The sequence below is a fragment of the Eretmochelys imbricata genome, chromosome 6 (assembly GCF_965152235.1).
Source record: "Eretmochelys imbricata isolate rEreImb1 chromosome 6, rEreImb1.hap1, whole genome shotgun sequence".
Lineage (NCBI taxonomy): Eukaryota > Metazoa > Chordata > Testudines > Cheloniidae > Eretmochelys > Eretmochelys imbricata.
In genome coordinates, this window is record NC_135577.1 from 101,691,855 (window position 1) to 101,708,063 (window position 16,209).

At 39.8% G+C, this 16,209-nt stretch overlaps 1 protein-coding gene across 3 annotated transcripts in view; it reads right to left on the minus strand.

The window, feature by feature from the left end:
• The window catches only part of TTC7B (tetratricopeptide repeat domain 7B), a 309,423-nt gene that overhangs the window by 42,001 nt on the left and 251,213 nt on the right, over positions 1 to 16,209 (minus strand). For all 3 annotated transcript variants that reach the window (XM_077819262.1, XM_077819261.1, XM_077819260.1), the window contains one exon: positions 7,831 to 8,033. In XM_077819262.1, coding sequence (XP_077675388.1) covers positions 7,831 to 8,033 — 203 coding nt within the window. The remainder of the gene's footprint in view (positions 1 to 7,830; positions 8,034 to 16,209) is intronic.

The following is a 16,209-nucleotide window of genomic DNA, read 5'->3' on the forward strand; positions in this document are numbered from 1 at the left end:
GGACAGATTATCGATTACACCTTGTGGCTGGATAATGTGATGCCAGCTTTAGAAAAAAGGCCGAATCTGGATGAAAATATAGCCGTACTTGTAAAACAGTAACGTCTATAATGACAAAATAATTCTAGTGAGACTACCTAAAACCAAAATTATTGTGAGAAAAAGGTAATATGATCCAGTCCTGTGAAGCATTCAGCATCTTCAACAGGATCTGGATGGTATTCAGCACTTCACGGGAATAGTCCCCTATATACTCTTCTTTTATACTCTTGTTGAAAAACACAGCTTCTACTGAAGAGTAAAGTAACTGGATCCAGTCATTTTTGCTTAAAGCACATAATTGTTATTGCTTAATTTATCGTTATAAGCTGATTAAAGATGGATGAGAAAATGCAAAATGGTGCCATACCAAGCAATATAAACTATACCATTTGTGCAGATATTTTGCTCACTTTATTTGGCAGTGCTATTCTGTCCACCCAGACAAAATATTACAAAGAAAACCAGATCTCTAAATTGTCAGCCTCAGGAACTCATTAAATCAGTTTAAATTTGAATATACTTTTTTGAAATTGTATTATGATTAGGTGCAGTATCAGACAAAATATTAATGCAAACAGGCCTTACTCGGAGACTTGAATGGATTCCTGTTTTTAGTATTCAGTATGATCCTCCATATTATTTTTGTTAATAGCCATTTCAAGGAATTCTCTCGTTTTTTCTGGTGTTGGGGTGGACAGAGTAGTGAGTGTTCAGGCAGGAGGGCAAGGGAACTCTCAGAGCCATCAACAAATCCTACAACTTCTGGTTCAGTATGTGTTTTTTATATAACTTTCATTTCTTATGCGAGTGATTGTTTTTAATGTAAAGCAATTAAACTGCTATGCTTGATTTACCTTAATACACATTTTGCCATCCTCTTTAGAATTTAAGATTAATTTGTTCTGAATATATGTTGGACATTCTATGCAAAAAATGCACCTGTTATTTAACCAACCTCTATTACTGTAATCTGTAACTGATATATTCAAAATAGCAGAGCATTTTACTACTGCTTTCTAAAAGTCACTAGAAAGTCATATTAAATAAGAAAGGCAAATTAAAAAAAAACAGAATTAAAGATGAAAAAAATCAACAGGCTTGAGACATATCCTTTCATAGAATTATAGGTCCTAAAATTGCGAGACAGATCCGAAGTCTAAGCACAGTAATCACAAGTTAAAGATACCAACTGCTCCTGCAGGGATGTTGGTGCCTTCACAGTGCTGTCACTGCTGTTGGGCCTAAATATCTCTCTAGCACACATGTAACTAATAGACAAAAAAAAGGACAAAAATGTTGAATTGAGAGTATGCACACATGAGAAATCACTACAATTTTTTCCCTCAAAATACTCTCTTTGGAATCAAAAACAAATATATCACTGGGGATTTGATACTCAGAAGATGCAAAAGAACATTCTGAAAGGGCAGGTGAACAACAGGATACTGCTTTCCTGGAGCTAAGACATGAGACATCACTCCAAAATTAGAAAGGCCTCAATTAGAAAGGATCAATTGGTGGTGTTTCATATCGGCATTAACAGGTTTCACAGTAGCAGCCATGTTAGTCTGTATCCGCAAAAAGAACAGAAGTACTTGTGGCACCTTAAAGACTAACAAATTTATTTGAGTATAAGCTTTCGTGAGCTACAGCTCACTTCACATCCGATGAAGTGAGCTGTAGCTCACGAAAGCTTATGCTCAAATAAATTTGTTAGTCTCTAAGGTGCCACAAGTACTCCTTTTCTCTTTACTGTATTGTGAGACATCTCACAGACAACAGATGACTTCAGGGAACTCGGAAGTATGCTGAGGAAGAAGAATGTCCAAGTGATCTCTTCGGAGACCCTTCCTGTCCCATGAACAAAACAAGGCAGAAGATTCTAGAAGTGAACCGCTAGCTAGGTAAGTGGTATAAGATTGAGGATTTTGGTTTTGGGAAACATTGGTCCACCTTTTATGGGGAAAGGGGTTCTACATAGTTTGGATGACCTTCACCTCATTAAAAGAGGGATCAATCTTCTCCGAAACAGGCTTACTAGAATAGTCAGGAGAACATTAAACTAATAAAAAAAAGAGGAGGGTAAAAAGATGAAAGATAGGAGCACTCAAATTAGCACAAAATTGAGATGTTGAGAACAAAATTAATCAAGAAACTGAAGGATATGACAAAATTCTTGAATTGCTTATGTATCAATGCTAGGAGCCTGAGTAACAAACGAGAAATTTGAATTTGTCATTTACAAGCATAAATTTGATCTAGTTGGTATTACTGAAACCTGATAGGATGATTCTCATGACTGAAATGTTAAAATCAATGGTTATAACCTATTTAGGAAGGACCGAGCAGACAAAACTGGAGGAGGAGTGATACTATGTAAAAAGTGGCATTACCTGTTTTCAAGTCACTGATTACTTCAGTGAAAAAGGACATTGATCCATAAGCATTCAGGATCAAACAGGTAAAGCAAAAGATGGGGTAACAGTTGATATCTGTTAAAGACCATGAAGTCACACTAGGGAACAGGATGACCGGCTCCTTATGCACCTATCTATAATGTGCAGGAAAAAAGTCTGCGTGATCATGGGAGACTTCAATTTGAGTGACACATGCTGGAGGTTTCACGTTGCCAGTACTAAAACATCTTGGGATTTATAAATGTTATAGATGACAAATTTCCTAATTCAGAAAGTGTTGCATCCAACAAGAGGGGAATTTTATATTAGACCTCATATTGACAGATGAAGAGGAACTGATCACAGAGCTAAAAATTAGTGGTAACTTAAGTACAAACGATCATGACTTCTACACATTTATAACGTGCAAACAGAATAAAGGCCAGACCAGGGATATATATACAGTGGAGTCGCATCTTTCGCGGGGGTTAAGTTCTAAAGTCAGTGTGTAAGGCGAAAATTGCGTATAGTCAAAATTACCCTTGAAAATCCCTTAAAGTGCCAATAAAGTACAGTATACTGTACATGGTTTTGTGTATACAACCCTGTACAGTAATATGTATAAATGTATAATGTATACAGTAATGTACAATATATAATAAAGAGTACATATGCAAAATATAATTTTACAGTAGTGTATTTTTAATTATAGGGGATTATTACAGGGGGTCGCGTCAGGGCTTGATCCTGGAGACGGAGGTGACGGAGAGCTTGGGTGATGGAGAGCGAGTCGTAGATGAAGTGGTTGGCTCTGGTTCAGCTCGAGAAGTTGATTGTGTAAGCTCATCTGCTGCTCGTTGTTTTTCCTTGAAAAACATGATGATCAGCAACTGTTGCTGTTGTCTCTTGAGCTGCTCAAACATTTATTGATATCGTCTCAAATCTTCCGTAATACTACGTGTGATTTTGAGGCTTCCACAGAGGGATCGTATCCACAGAGGGACTGTATTCAGAAATTAAATGATTCTCACGAAAGCTTATGCTCAAATAAATCTGTTAGTCTCTAAGGTGCCACAAGTACTCCTTTTCTTTTCTTCTATGATTTTCTTTAAGTGTTCGCGGTAGGCTTTTGCTGCTTCTTCATTGGCAGATGCAGCTTCACCGACAGTCTGCATGTTTTTGAGGTTGAAGCAGTTCCTAAAACTGCTAAGTCAACCTTGGCTGGCTTTGAATTCTCTCTCATCAGAAGGCTGTCCCTCTTCGGCGGGAGGTTTGAACAGTGCATAGAGGCTAAGAGCCTTTTCTCACAACGTGTTGCCATCGATAGGCACACGTTTACGGTTCATGTCTTCCAGCCATAAGTTTAATGCCTTTTCAGTCTGCACTGAAGTCTTATCACACACCTGGCTCGTCACCTTGGCAGCACTTGATGCCATGGCTTGACTAATTTCTCTCTCTCAAATCTTGATGGCATGGATGCTAGATTCGTTACAGCCATTATTTACGCGCCACGTTGGAGACCGACATACCGTCTCTCAGTAAGTCCAACACAGCCAGTTTTTCCTCCAGCGTTGGAACAGATTGCTGTTTCTTTGGTTGAGCACCAGATGAAGTAGTTGGCTTGCGTTTAGGGGCCATGTTGTACGAAAAATCTCTCCCATTGACATAATAAAAGCACCTCAACGAGCAGTGATAGCTATGTTGGCAGGAGAAGTGCTCCTGCTGATATAGTGATGTGCACGAGTGCTTATGCTAGCAAAACTTATGTTGCTCAGGGTGTGTGGTTTTTTTTCACACCGCTGAGCGACATATGTTTTACCAACATCAATGATAATGGTAAGACATGGCCTTACACTTCTTAAGGCATCTGACTGGGTAATGCATGACAGTTTGATTAAAAAACTAGAAAGATATAAAATTAACATGGCACACATTACATGGATTAAAAGCTGAATAACTGATAGGTCTCAATATGTGACTTTAAATGGCGAATTACTATTGAACAGATGTGTTTCTAGGGGATCCCGCAGGGATAGGTTCTTGGCCCTACAATATTTAACATTTTTATTAATGACCTGGAAAACATGAAATCAACACTGATAAAGTTTGCAGATGCCTCAAAAATCAGGAGAATGGTAAATGTAAATGATGAAGAGGATAGGTCACTGATATCAAGTGATCTGCATAGTTTGGTAAGCCGGGCGAAGCAAACAATGTTTTAATATGGCTAAATGTAAACGTATTCATCTAGGAACAAAGAATGTAGGCCACACTTACATGATGGGGGACTATCTTGGGAAGCAGTGACTCTGAAAACTATCTGAAGGTTGTAGGAGATAATCAGCTGAACATGAGCTCCCACTGCAATGCTGTGGCTAAAAGGGCTTATCCATCCACGGACTGCATTAACAGGGAAATCTTGAGTAGGAATAGAGAAGATATTTTACCTTTATACTTGGCACTAGTGTGAGTGCTGCTAGAATACTGTGTCCAGTTCTGGTGTCCACAATTCAAGAAGGATATTGATAAACTGGAGGTGGTTCAGAAAAGAGCTAACAAAGAGAAGGTTAAGGGGTGACTTGCTCATGGTTTATAAGTACCTACACGGGGAACAAATGTTTGGTAGTGGGCTCTTCAGTCAAGCAGAGAAAGGTATAACACGACCCAATGGATGGAAATTGAAGCTACAGAAATTCAGACTGGAAATAAGGTATAAATATTTAATAGTGAGCATAATTAACCATTAGAACTTACCGAGTATCATGGTGAATTCTCCATCACTGCCAATTTTTAAATCAAGATTGGATGTTCTTCTAAAAGATATGCTCTAGGAATGATTTTGGGGAAGTTCTAAGACCTTTATTATACAGAAGGTCAGACTAGATCAGTGGTTCTCAAACTGGTGGTCATGACCCCTCAGGGGGTCACAAGGTTATTACCTGGGGGGTCGCGAGCTGTCAACCTCCACCCCCAAACCATGCTTTGCCTCCAGCATTTATAATAGTGTTAAATACAAAAAAAGTGTTTTTAATTTATAAGGGGGGCGGTCACACTCATAGGTTTGTTGTGTGAAAGGGGTCACCAATACAAAAGTTTGAGAAACACTGGACTAGATGATCACAGTAATCTCTTCTGGCCTTGGAATCTATGAATCATTCTGTGTCATGTAGCTTCCTGGTTCTATGAAGTTATACAGACAACCCTATGCTTAAAGTATTATTGAAATACTTTTTTTTTCTAAAATTTACAAGCATACATCACAAATTTTGGTCTCTATATTGACCCCATTAAGTACACAGTTGCGATGTGATTTAAACAAGACAAGAGATCCAAAGTAATAGACAAGATTTTTAGAAACATATTTTAAAAAGAAAAAACGCTTAAGGGGTTGACTAAAATGCAGTGGACTGTTCTCCAATCAGCACTCTAAAACATCTCAAACCACGTAGATACAAAAGCTCAAAATAAAGAAACTTTGTAAAAGACTAGAAATAAGTGTGAAATATTTCATCTTGCACACTTGCCTCATTCATTCTGCACAGCATTTTGTTTGTAAAGAAACATTTATTTAAAGTGGATTCTAAGTAAAATAATGCAAAAAACATAATATACAGCTCTCATTTTTATTTAACTACACTGTTTTTGGTCTACCATATGCTTCCTTCAAAAAGAGAACCTTTTGGCATTTGTGAATAGGCTCAAGTATCTTGAAAAGCTGAAAAGTGAAACATAAAAGTTTCCCTTTGCTGTTTTCCTATTTGATCTTTCGTCTCATATGTTCCCCCTTACGGTACATGAAAAATACCTCTCTGAATAATTCATAAGCACCTAGGCAGAAACTAGCTTATCATTTTGAATAAAAAGGTTAGGTTTGAGAAGCTGATTGCAGCTGTTCTGCTGTGCAGCAAAGGGAATCTGAATGTTTAAAAACATCTTCCTAGCACAATAAGGAGAGAAAAGTTTTACAGTCCAATACTGTTAATCAAAAATCTAATAAAACAGATTGGAGTTCAAGTATAATTTTTTTAAAAACTCTGCTAAAGGTGAAGTGCAAGTGTTTTTAGGAAAAATAAAAAAATAAGACTCATAATTAACAGTCTAGTCTGCAGACAAACATTATAAATACTTTTACACTTTAACACAAAATATTTGACAAATGGTCCCTCCATGTTCAGCCTGCCAAGTATTTTCCTGGAAAAACTGACATCACAAACACCTAAAATAAAGCGGGCAGTGTTTTCCTGTAATGTTTTAGTTGATATTGACACTGTCAACAATTGCAAAGGAGCTATGTAATTCAAACTCACCATGATAGGGTAAAGATGAACCAATTTTCAGATAGTTTAAAAAACAAAACAAAACAATTTCTGTATTTTATGAGGCAACACATTTACTCTTATGGTGGAATTCACCCTCCTTTCTGCTTAACTGGACAGAATTAAATTCTTATCCTGGAAACAGGTTTCAGAGTTGCTATTCCAGCCTATGAATTGGAACAGTGACTCTTCTATCCTTTTCCCAAAAGCCCATTCATATTAACACATCCAGATACTGCTTCACCTCCCAAAGGACACAGATGGGCAGAAACTCAAATATAGCCACTCCACCCATGCAACCTCACGGTGGTGCAGAACCTTGCACCGGTCCTCTGTACCTAGGTGAATTTCATCCTCACTGATTTTGGCAATTTTAGTCATATCCACTGATGTATTTTTAGTAAAAAAAAAAAAAAAAAAAAGAATTCACCTTTTAAATTTGACAGCGTGAATGGAATCATTTCAGCTCCACTCTTTTAATAACTGATCTTTTAGAGATAATAGAACTTCTGCGTTTTGTCTGTAATTTTTATAGTATTTGGAAATCTATGCTAAAGTTTAATATTCCAATGACTTTAAAAGTACCTTGCATCATGTTCATTTCTCACTGAACATGATAATATGGATCCCATTTAAATCACTGGGAATTTTATGCATGTGATATGTAGCATGGAACACAGTGGATTTACAAAAAAGGAGATGAAATCTATACTATACACAGTAGCCTCTATTCAGATGTACTCAAGCTCAGCTATTCATTCTTCTCAAAGCAGATCATTCATATTGTGATCTAAATCTGCAAAACTAAGCCATTTTTGTTAGCCTGAGTGCAAAATTCACATGAAAATGGCAAAAAGCAGTACCCTTTCTTTGACTCCAACTTATAAACAACTGATTTTTTTTTAAAGAGTGTATAAAAAAAAACACCTTCAGCCAGGAAATCAATCAATTTAGGTCAAATATGAGTTAACAACACCTCAAAATTGGGGCACCATAATATCAATGCAATAAGGCCCCCAAAACATAGCAGCCCAACTTGAAGTTAAAATGTTTATCCATTTGGACTCAAGACTTACCAGTCTCTGCATACTTTTGACATGGGTAGGACTGATCGATAAGGCCTCTTCATACCAGCGTTTGGCTTCATCAGTATTTCCTCGAAGTTCAGCCACTTGACCTCTCATGTAGAGGACGTTATGTGACATTGGAAAGAGGTTAGCTGCTTCCTGAATACATGCTGTGGCTTCAGCAGGCTTCCCAATTCCTATATAGACTTCAGCTGAAGGGAAAAAAAAAGAGTAGATACATTAATGTATTTTTCTCCGGTTGATCATAATATGTCAAAATATTGCAAGAGCAGTTAAATTTTCTTGAAGTTTTTTTCATTTCCTGCCAAGTGAATAAGGTTATTTCACTGAAGAAGCGTCATAACTGAAGCTTACAAGAAGTTGCCACATAAACTACCCAAAATGAATCTTTTAGAAAATAAGCGACTTTTCTATCTGTAATATGAATACTTAAATTTTTTACAATGGCTGTTCCAGACAGCTGAGAGCTTTTTAATAGAAATGTTTTAGTACTACAAGGTAACCTTAATAACAGGTACTTTTAATAAACACTGGCAATTCTAAAAAACCTATCAGCATATACGCTGGCACTAGTAAAGAAAACCACTGTGTCCCCATGTTTGGGGTGTCAGACTGGAAGACACCAATTACTGAGCTGACTGAAAAGTTTCTGCTTGTTATTGACACGATTTAAGTCACAAGCTGAGGAAAGTGGCATCTGCTCACTTTCACAACCACTGTACGTGGCCACTTGATCCAAATTCTCCCACTCTGTGTATTTAAGCCTTTTCTTCTTAAAAACACATTTGATAAGAAAATGGAGGTTCTCAGTAACGTAACATAATTGAGTGAGAGGCTTATTCAGCATTCTGATTTGCTGAGAAACTGCTTGTGAGACATGAGAAGTAAGTTATCTAACTCAGCCTTCCAGTAATTTTATATAAACATTAACAACTGTAGAAGTATATTGGCAACAATTAATTTAAAATATATCATAACTGATATAAATAACTGGCTGGCCTGAGAATGAACTGTCTTTAGGTTGGGTTGGCTAGCTAAAAGTTGCTTAATAAGTTATTAATGGCTAGAAAAAAAGTGTTTTCTTTCAGGCATTCCCTCAGTCTTAAATATTATCATTATGTTGATCAATTAGCTCAAAGTCTGTCCCTGGACTGGGAGGAAGGGGGTTAATGATGATGGATGAGCAAGGGACTGTTATCATCTATGTTTGCACAGCACAACTGGGCCACAAATAGTGATTGGGACCTCTGGATGCTAGCATAGCACAGTTTATAACAAACAGCAGCTAATGTGGATTTAAAAAGTCAAAGCACTACAGATACATCTCTTCTCTTCAAGAGAATGTTCATGCTACATTATTTGGAGTAATACATCAACCCCATATCAAAGGGTAGGGACATTAAGAGCTCAATCCAATGTCTACTGAAGTGAACTGGAGTCTTTTCAGGGAGTTTAATGGTCTTTGTAGGAGGTCTTAAATGAATTCAGGTTGATGAGATGTACCACAATCAATTTTAAGGCAAATTTTTTTGAGATAAAGAATGATATCAAACAAACATAATGATTAGTATTACTTCGGTCTAGTCAACTTAAAGAAGAAAGGGAGAACGTGATCTTCAGTGGTGAACGCCTGTCATTTATTAATTCTTGTACTCATTACTCTGTCTATCCACTTAACAATCACAACCATAGCTCCCAGGCATCTAACAAAGGTGGTCAATAAACACAGTGTAAGAGCCCACACAATCTAGTTTCCCCCAAAATTTATACTGCTCTTTTTAAAGAGTTCTTTGTTACGTACTGAGGTTAAAAGTAACCTTGAATCTTTAATATAGTATCTATCACCTATATCCTCATGTGATGGATGATTTTATCTGGAGAGCTAATTTATAAATGTAAGTGGATAGGTAGAGAGAGAAAGTGTAAGAATGCCACAGTGGAGAGAACTGAAACAATCTGTTGCCCCTCACATTATATCTCATCCACCCTGAATCATGAAAATTAATATCCTTTCCAAAAGTTTTGTTTATAACAAATCTGATATTTTTGTTAGGTCCAATCCCTTTTTGCTAAATACTTAGCTTCAATGACATCCAAGAGTGGTAAACTCCACAGTCTGATTACACATTCCCAAACTTTTCAATCTCTCATCACATATGAGTTTTTCCCAGCCCTTAATCATTCTCATCTCCCTTCACTGAACCCCTACTAATTCTGCAGTATCCCTTCTGAGATGGGGTGACCAGTACTGCACACACCATTCCAGAAGAGGCTGCACCATTGTTTTTATATAATAGCATTATACTATTCTCTATCCAATTCCTTTAGCAGCTTACCATCTTGTTTGTTTTACTGAATACAGCTGCACACTAAGAGGACTTCATTGGGCTGTTTCCACTATCAGCCTTGCCCCTTTCCTGAGTTTATACTGATTTTAATTTAGAATCCTATGAGGTGAAAGGGTAGTTTAAACCTTTCCCTTCATGCATTTATTGGTACAGAATTTCATTTGCCATTGTGTTGCCCACTCACCTAGCTCAGTTAGATCTCTGAAGTTCTCTGTGGTCTTGACCTACCTGAACAACTTTTTGTCATCTCCAAATTTTTCTGCGTCACTACTCACCCTCCTTCCAGATCATTAATATATCACAGGTGACCTAGTATGGAGTCTTACCAAACCCTGCTGTTAACCTTTTGCCATGATTAAAATTTTCTATTTATTTCTACTCTTTGTATCCTCTTTCTTCCTGTTTTTGATCTATGACAATATTTTGCCTTCTTTTGATCTCACCCCATAACTACTTAGTTTCTTAAAATATGCAGTTGTAAAGAGAAGACAGAATCAAAACAATACCAAGGCCTAACGGAAGACTGGTGAGGTCAATGACACCAGAGAAACAAGGGCATGATGAGTTCGGTTTTGGTTACATTAAGTTTAGGTTGACAATAAGCCATCCAAGGAAGAGATATCAGAGAAAGAATAAGTGATGCAGCATTGAATAAAGAGAGACAGATCAGAAATGGAGAAGAAGGTTCAGAGTTGCTGGTGTAGAGATGGTCAATGAAGTCATGTGAGTAGGTGATGTCACCTAGAAACACAGATTTGAGGGGAAAAGAGGCATGGATCAAACATGGAGCCCTGGGAAACACTCTTGCTAATAGGGACAGAGTAGGAGGAAGACACATCTAAAGGCACACTGAAATACCACCAGAATGGTAGGAGAACCAACAGAGGACAGGAGTCATGAAAGTCTGAAGGAAACTGTGCATGTGCTCCAGAAGTCAGAGAATTCTTGCAAGCAATATCTGTTGGACCACACATACAGCCTTGCCTTCCTTGTGCTTTCAACTGAAGTCATAAAGGGCAGAGCAGACCAACTGTCCCTCGAGTTCCTTCTCTACTGTGAATCCAGTAAAGATCTGAAGCAGAGGGGAAGGAAGGCAGATAGTGGAATACAGATAGGGACCACACATCTCAAAGAACCTCCAGTTACTATAAGGTAAGAAACCTCTTCTTCTTTGATAGCTGGTCCCTATGTATATTCCACTGTGGGTGACTGACAAACAGGAGGAGGGGGCGAGGATGCGGACGTCAGAGCCATTTGGAGAACTGCTGTCCCAAAGGATGAGCCAGTGAAGGAGTTCTGCACTAGAGCATAATGTCTCATGAATGTATGGACAGAACTCGACATCGCTGTTCTGCAAATGTCAAGTAAAGTGATGCCATTTAGGCTGCTTGTGCTTTTGTAAAATGAGCCTTCACTCCATTAGGAGAAAGAAAATGCAACTACTGGTAACTGAGAAGGATACAGCCCAAGATCCACTTACAAATCTTCTGGGAAAATACAGCTTGACCTCAGACTCATTCTTCTATAGTGAGAAACAACCTAGGCAATTTTCTACTTGGTTTTATCCTTTCCAGGCAGATGGCAAAAGCATGTTGTCCACTGAAGGAGCAAAGTCTCTTCTCTTCTTCAAATGTATGCTGTTTCAGAAAATACACTGGTAAGTGGATTGATTAGTTCATGTGAAACTCCAAAATTACTTAGGGAGCAAATTTTGGACAAAAGAGACTTTGTACTTTTAGGATAGAGTGTACGATGGATCCGCCATTATCGCTCCCAGATCATCCATGCTTCTAGCTGAGGTAATGGTCACAAGAAATGCAATTTCATTGATAACTGAGACATGGAACATTGTTCGAACGGAAGCTTAATGAGTGCCAAAAGTGCAAGATTTGAGTCCCAGTGAAGGGTAGGTTTCCTTACAGGTGGGCTCTTTAAGAATCTGGTAGTCAATGGATGAGTGAAAATTGAATAATCATCTGATAGCGCATGGCATGCACTGACTGCTGCCAGGTGACTACGTAGAACTGAGTGAAAGCCCAGCTGTTTTGAGTGAAAGACTGTAGACCAAAATGGGGGGAATATCACTGATGCAGGAGATTCACGCTTCAGCTTTGCTCAGATGGAAAAATGCTCCCACTTGGCTGATAAGCATTTCCTAGTGGAATTCTTTCTGCTGTTATGTACAGCTTCAGAGCAGGAATGTTCTAATGTTGATGCCTAACCAAATACCAAGACATGAGATGAAGGGCTCTGGAGTTGAGATGTTTGATCTTCCCTTTCTCTTGGTCAAGAGATGAGGAAAGGACTAGATGGTGAGCAGAGGAGGAGATGAGAGTACTAGGAGATTTGGGAACCAAAAGTATCTGGGACTCACACCCAGTCCTTATGAATTTTCCGTAAGGGAGGAAAGGCATAGCTCAGATGGTCTGAGAGTAATGGAATGCATCAGCTGAGAGTGTAGTCCTAGAGCTCCTCTGGAGCGGTATATGTTGCTTATCTTGTTCATTTCGGAGATGAATAGATGCCAGTTTGGGGGTTCCCACTGAGCTGTTTGCTACTGAATCGTGCAACTTCCACTTATGATCAATAGCACAATGCGCTGACAGTGTCCACCAACACAGTCTGAGTTCCTGACAGATATACTGCCAACAGGGTGATTTGATTCCTGATACACCAATTCCACAGGGTGACCATTTCGACAGAGAGGGGGGACTGATCTCTCTCATCGCCCTGTGATGCAAAAGATGGTTGTCATGTTGTCTGACATTATGAAGACATGGTGGGACTGGATGACATGTAGAAAAACCTTGCAAGCTTCTTGGACTCCCGCAGTTCCAGAAAGTTGATATGTATCCTGGTCTCTCAGAGTGTCCAAGTGCTCTGTGCCATACGGTTGTCCCCAGCCGTAGAGAGGCATCTGTAACGATTATCTTGTTTGGCAAAGATGGTAGGAAGGGGATGCCCACAAATACCTGATGTGAATATACTCACCACATCAGAGAAGACATTACTCTCCAAGGAATTGTTAACTATGGTGTTCATGATGTGTTTGGTTGCTGACTACACTCTCTGGAACCATGCCTGAAGTCAACATAGATTGAGTCTGGCAAATGGGTTAGTTAAGTACATGAAGCCATGTACCCCAGGAGGGAAAGACAAGCTCAATGGTTGTTTTTAACCTGCTCTATTAGGTTGTTCGTGGCATGAAACCTGCCTCCTGGTATGTTAGTTCGTGCCATGACTGAATGTAGGGTAGCCCCTATGATTCCTACAGTCTGTCAGAGTGAGGACAGACTTTCCAGGTTCACACTGACTCATAGGGAAGAAAGTAGATGAAGCATTAAAGAGGTTGACTCATAGGTTTCCTGATGCGTCTTTGTGACCAGCTGGGCTTAACAGTGAAATCCTTGCTGATCTTAAACACAAAAAAGAAGCTTACAAGAAGTGGAAGATTAGACAAATGACCAGGGAGGAGTATAAAAATATTGCTCAGGCATGCAGGAGTTAAATCAGGAAGGCCAAATCACACTTGGAGTTGCAGCTAGCAAGGGATGTTAAGAGTAACAAGAAGGGTTTCTACAGGTATGTTAGCAATAAGAAGATGATCAGGGAATGTGTGGGCCCCTTACTGAATGGGGGAGGCAACCTAGTGACGAGGATGTGGAAAAAGCTAATGTACTCAATGCTTTTTTTGCCTGTCTTCAGGAACAAGGTCAGCTCCCAGACTACTGCACTGGGCAGCACAGTATGGGGAGGAGGTGACCAGCCCTCTGTGGAGAAAGAAGTGGTTCAGGACTATTTAGAAAAGCTGGACGAGCTCAAGTCTGTGGGGCCGGATGCACTGCATCTGAGGGTGCTAAAGGAGTTGGCGGATGTGATTGCAAAGCCATTGGCTATGTCAGGGTTCCTTCCCCACTCCGAAGTCTAGGGTACAGATGTGGGGACCTGCATGAAAGACCCCCTAAGCTTATTTCTACCAGCTTAGGTTAAAACTTCCCCAAGGCACAAAGTTTTTGCCCTTGGATTAGTTAAATCGCTTGGTGGTGGCAGCGTTTAACAAACAATCAGGGAAAGGACCACTTGGAGTTCCTATTTCCCCAAAATATCCCCCCAGGCCCTTACACCCCCTTTCCTGGGGAGGTTTGAGAATAAACAAGATGAGCACAACCCAGCCGAGGATTTTTAAGACTCAAAAAACCCACTCAAATTCTTAAAAAACAGAACTTTATTAGAAGAACAAAAAAAGGTAAGAGAACAACTCTAAGATAATCTTACACGCAGTCAGATTTAGAATCCCTCTAGGCAAAACCTTAAATTACAAAAAAGACACAAAAACAGGAATACCCATTTCCTCCAGCAGAGCGAATTTTACAAGCCAAAACAAAGAAAACCTAACGCATTTTCTAGCTAGATTACTTACTAACTTTACAGGAGTTGGATGGCTTGCATCCTTGATCTGTTCCCGGCAAAGGTATCACACAGACAGACCAAAGCCTTTTCCCCTGCCCCTCCAGATTTGAAAGAATCTTGTCCCCTCATTGGTCATTTTGGGTCAGGTGTCAGCCAGGTTACCTGAGCTTCTTAACCCTTTACAGGTAAAAGGACTTTGCCTCTGGCCAGGAAGGATTTTATAGCACTGTATACAGAAAGGTGGTTACCCTTCCCTTTATATTTATGACATGCCATTATCTTTGAAAACTCATGGCAATTGGGGGAGGTCGTGGATGACTGAAAAAAGGCTAATGTAGTGCCCATCTTTAAAAAAGGAAGGAAGAGGATCCGGGGAACTACAGGCCAGTCAGCCTCACCTCAGTTCCTGAAAAAATCATGGAGGAGGTCCTCAAGGAATCCATTTTGAAGCACTTTGAGGAGAAGAAAGTGATCAGGAACAGTCAGCATGGATTCATCAAGGGCAAGTCATGCCTGACTAACCTAACTGCCTTCTATGATGAGATAACTGACTCTGTGGATGAGGGGAAAGCAGTGGACGTGTTATTCCTTGACTTTAGCAAAGCCTTTGATATGGTCTCCCACGGTATTCTTGCCAGCAAGTTAAAGAAGTATGGGCTGGATGAATGGACTATAAGGTGGACAGAAAGCTGGCTAGATCATTGGGCTCAACGGGTAGTGATCAATGGTTCCACGTCTAGTTGGCAGCTGGAATCAAGCGGAGTGCCCCAAGGGTTGGTCCTGCGGACAGTTTTGTTCAATATCTTCATTAATGATCTGGAAGATGGCGTGGACTGCACACTCAGCAAGTTTACAGATGACACTAAACTGGGAGGAGTGGTGGATACACTGGAGGGTAGGAATAGGATACAGAGGGACCTAGATAAATTAGAGGATTGGGCCAAAAGAAATCTGATGAGGTTCAACAAGGACAAGTGCAGAGTCCTACACTTAGGACGGAAGAATCCCATGCACTGCTACAGACTAGGGACCGAGTGGCTAGGCAGCAGTTCTGCAGAAAAGAACCTAGGGCTTACAGTGGACGAGAAGCTGGATATGAGTCAACAGTATGCCCTTGTTGCCAGGAGGGCTAACAGCATTTTGGGCTGTATAAGTAGGAGCATAGCCAGCAGATCGGGGGACCATTGATCATCCCCCTCTATTCAGCATTGGTGAGGCCTCATCTGGAGTACTGTGTCCAGATACAAGAAGGATGTGGAAAAATTGGAAAATGTCCAGCGGAAGGCAACAAAAATGATTAGGGGGCTGGAGCACATGATTTATGGAGGAGACGCTGAGGGAACTGGGATTATTTAGTCTGCAGAAGAGAAGAATGAGGGGGGCATTTGATAGCTGCTTTCAACTACCTGAAAGGGGGTTCCAAGGAGGATGGATCTAGAGTGTTCTCAGTGGTAGCAGATGACAGAACAAGGAGTAAGAGTCTCAAGTTGCAGTGGAGGAGGTTTAGGTTGGATATTAGGAAAATCTTTTTCACTAGGAGGGTGCTGAAGCACTGGAATGGGTTACCTAGGGAGGTGGTGGAATCTCCTTCCTTAGAGGTTTTTAAGGT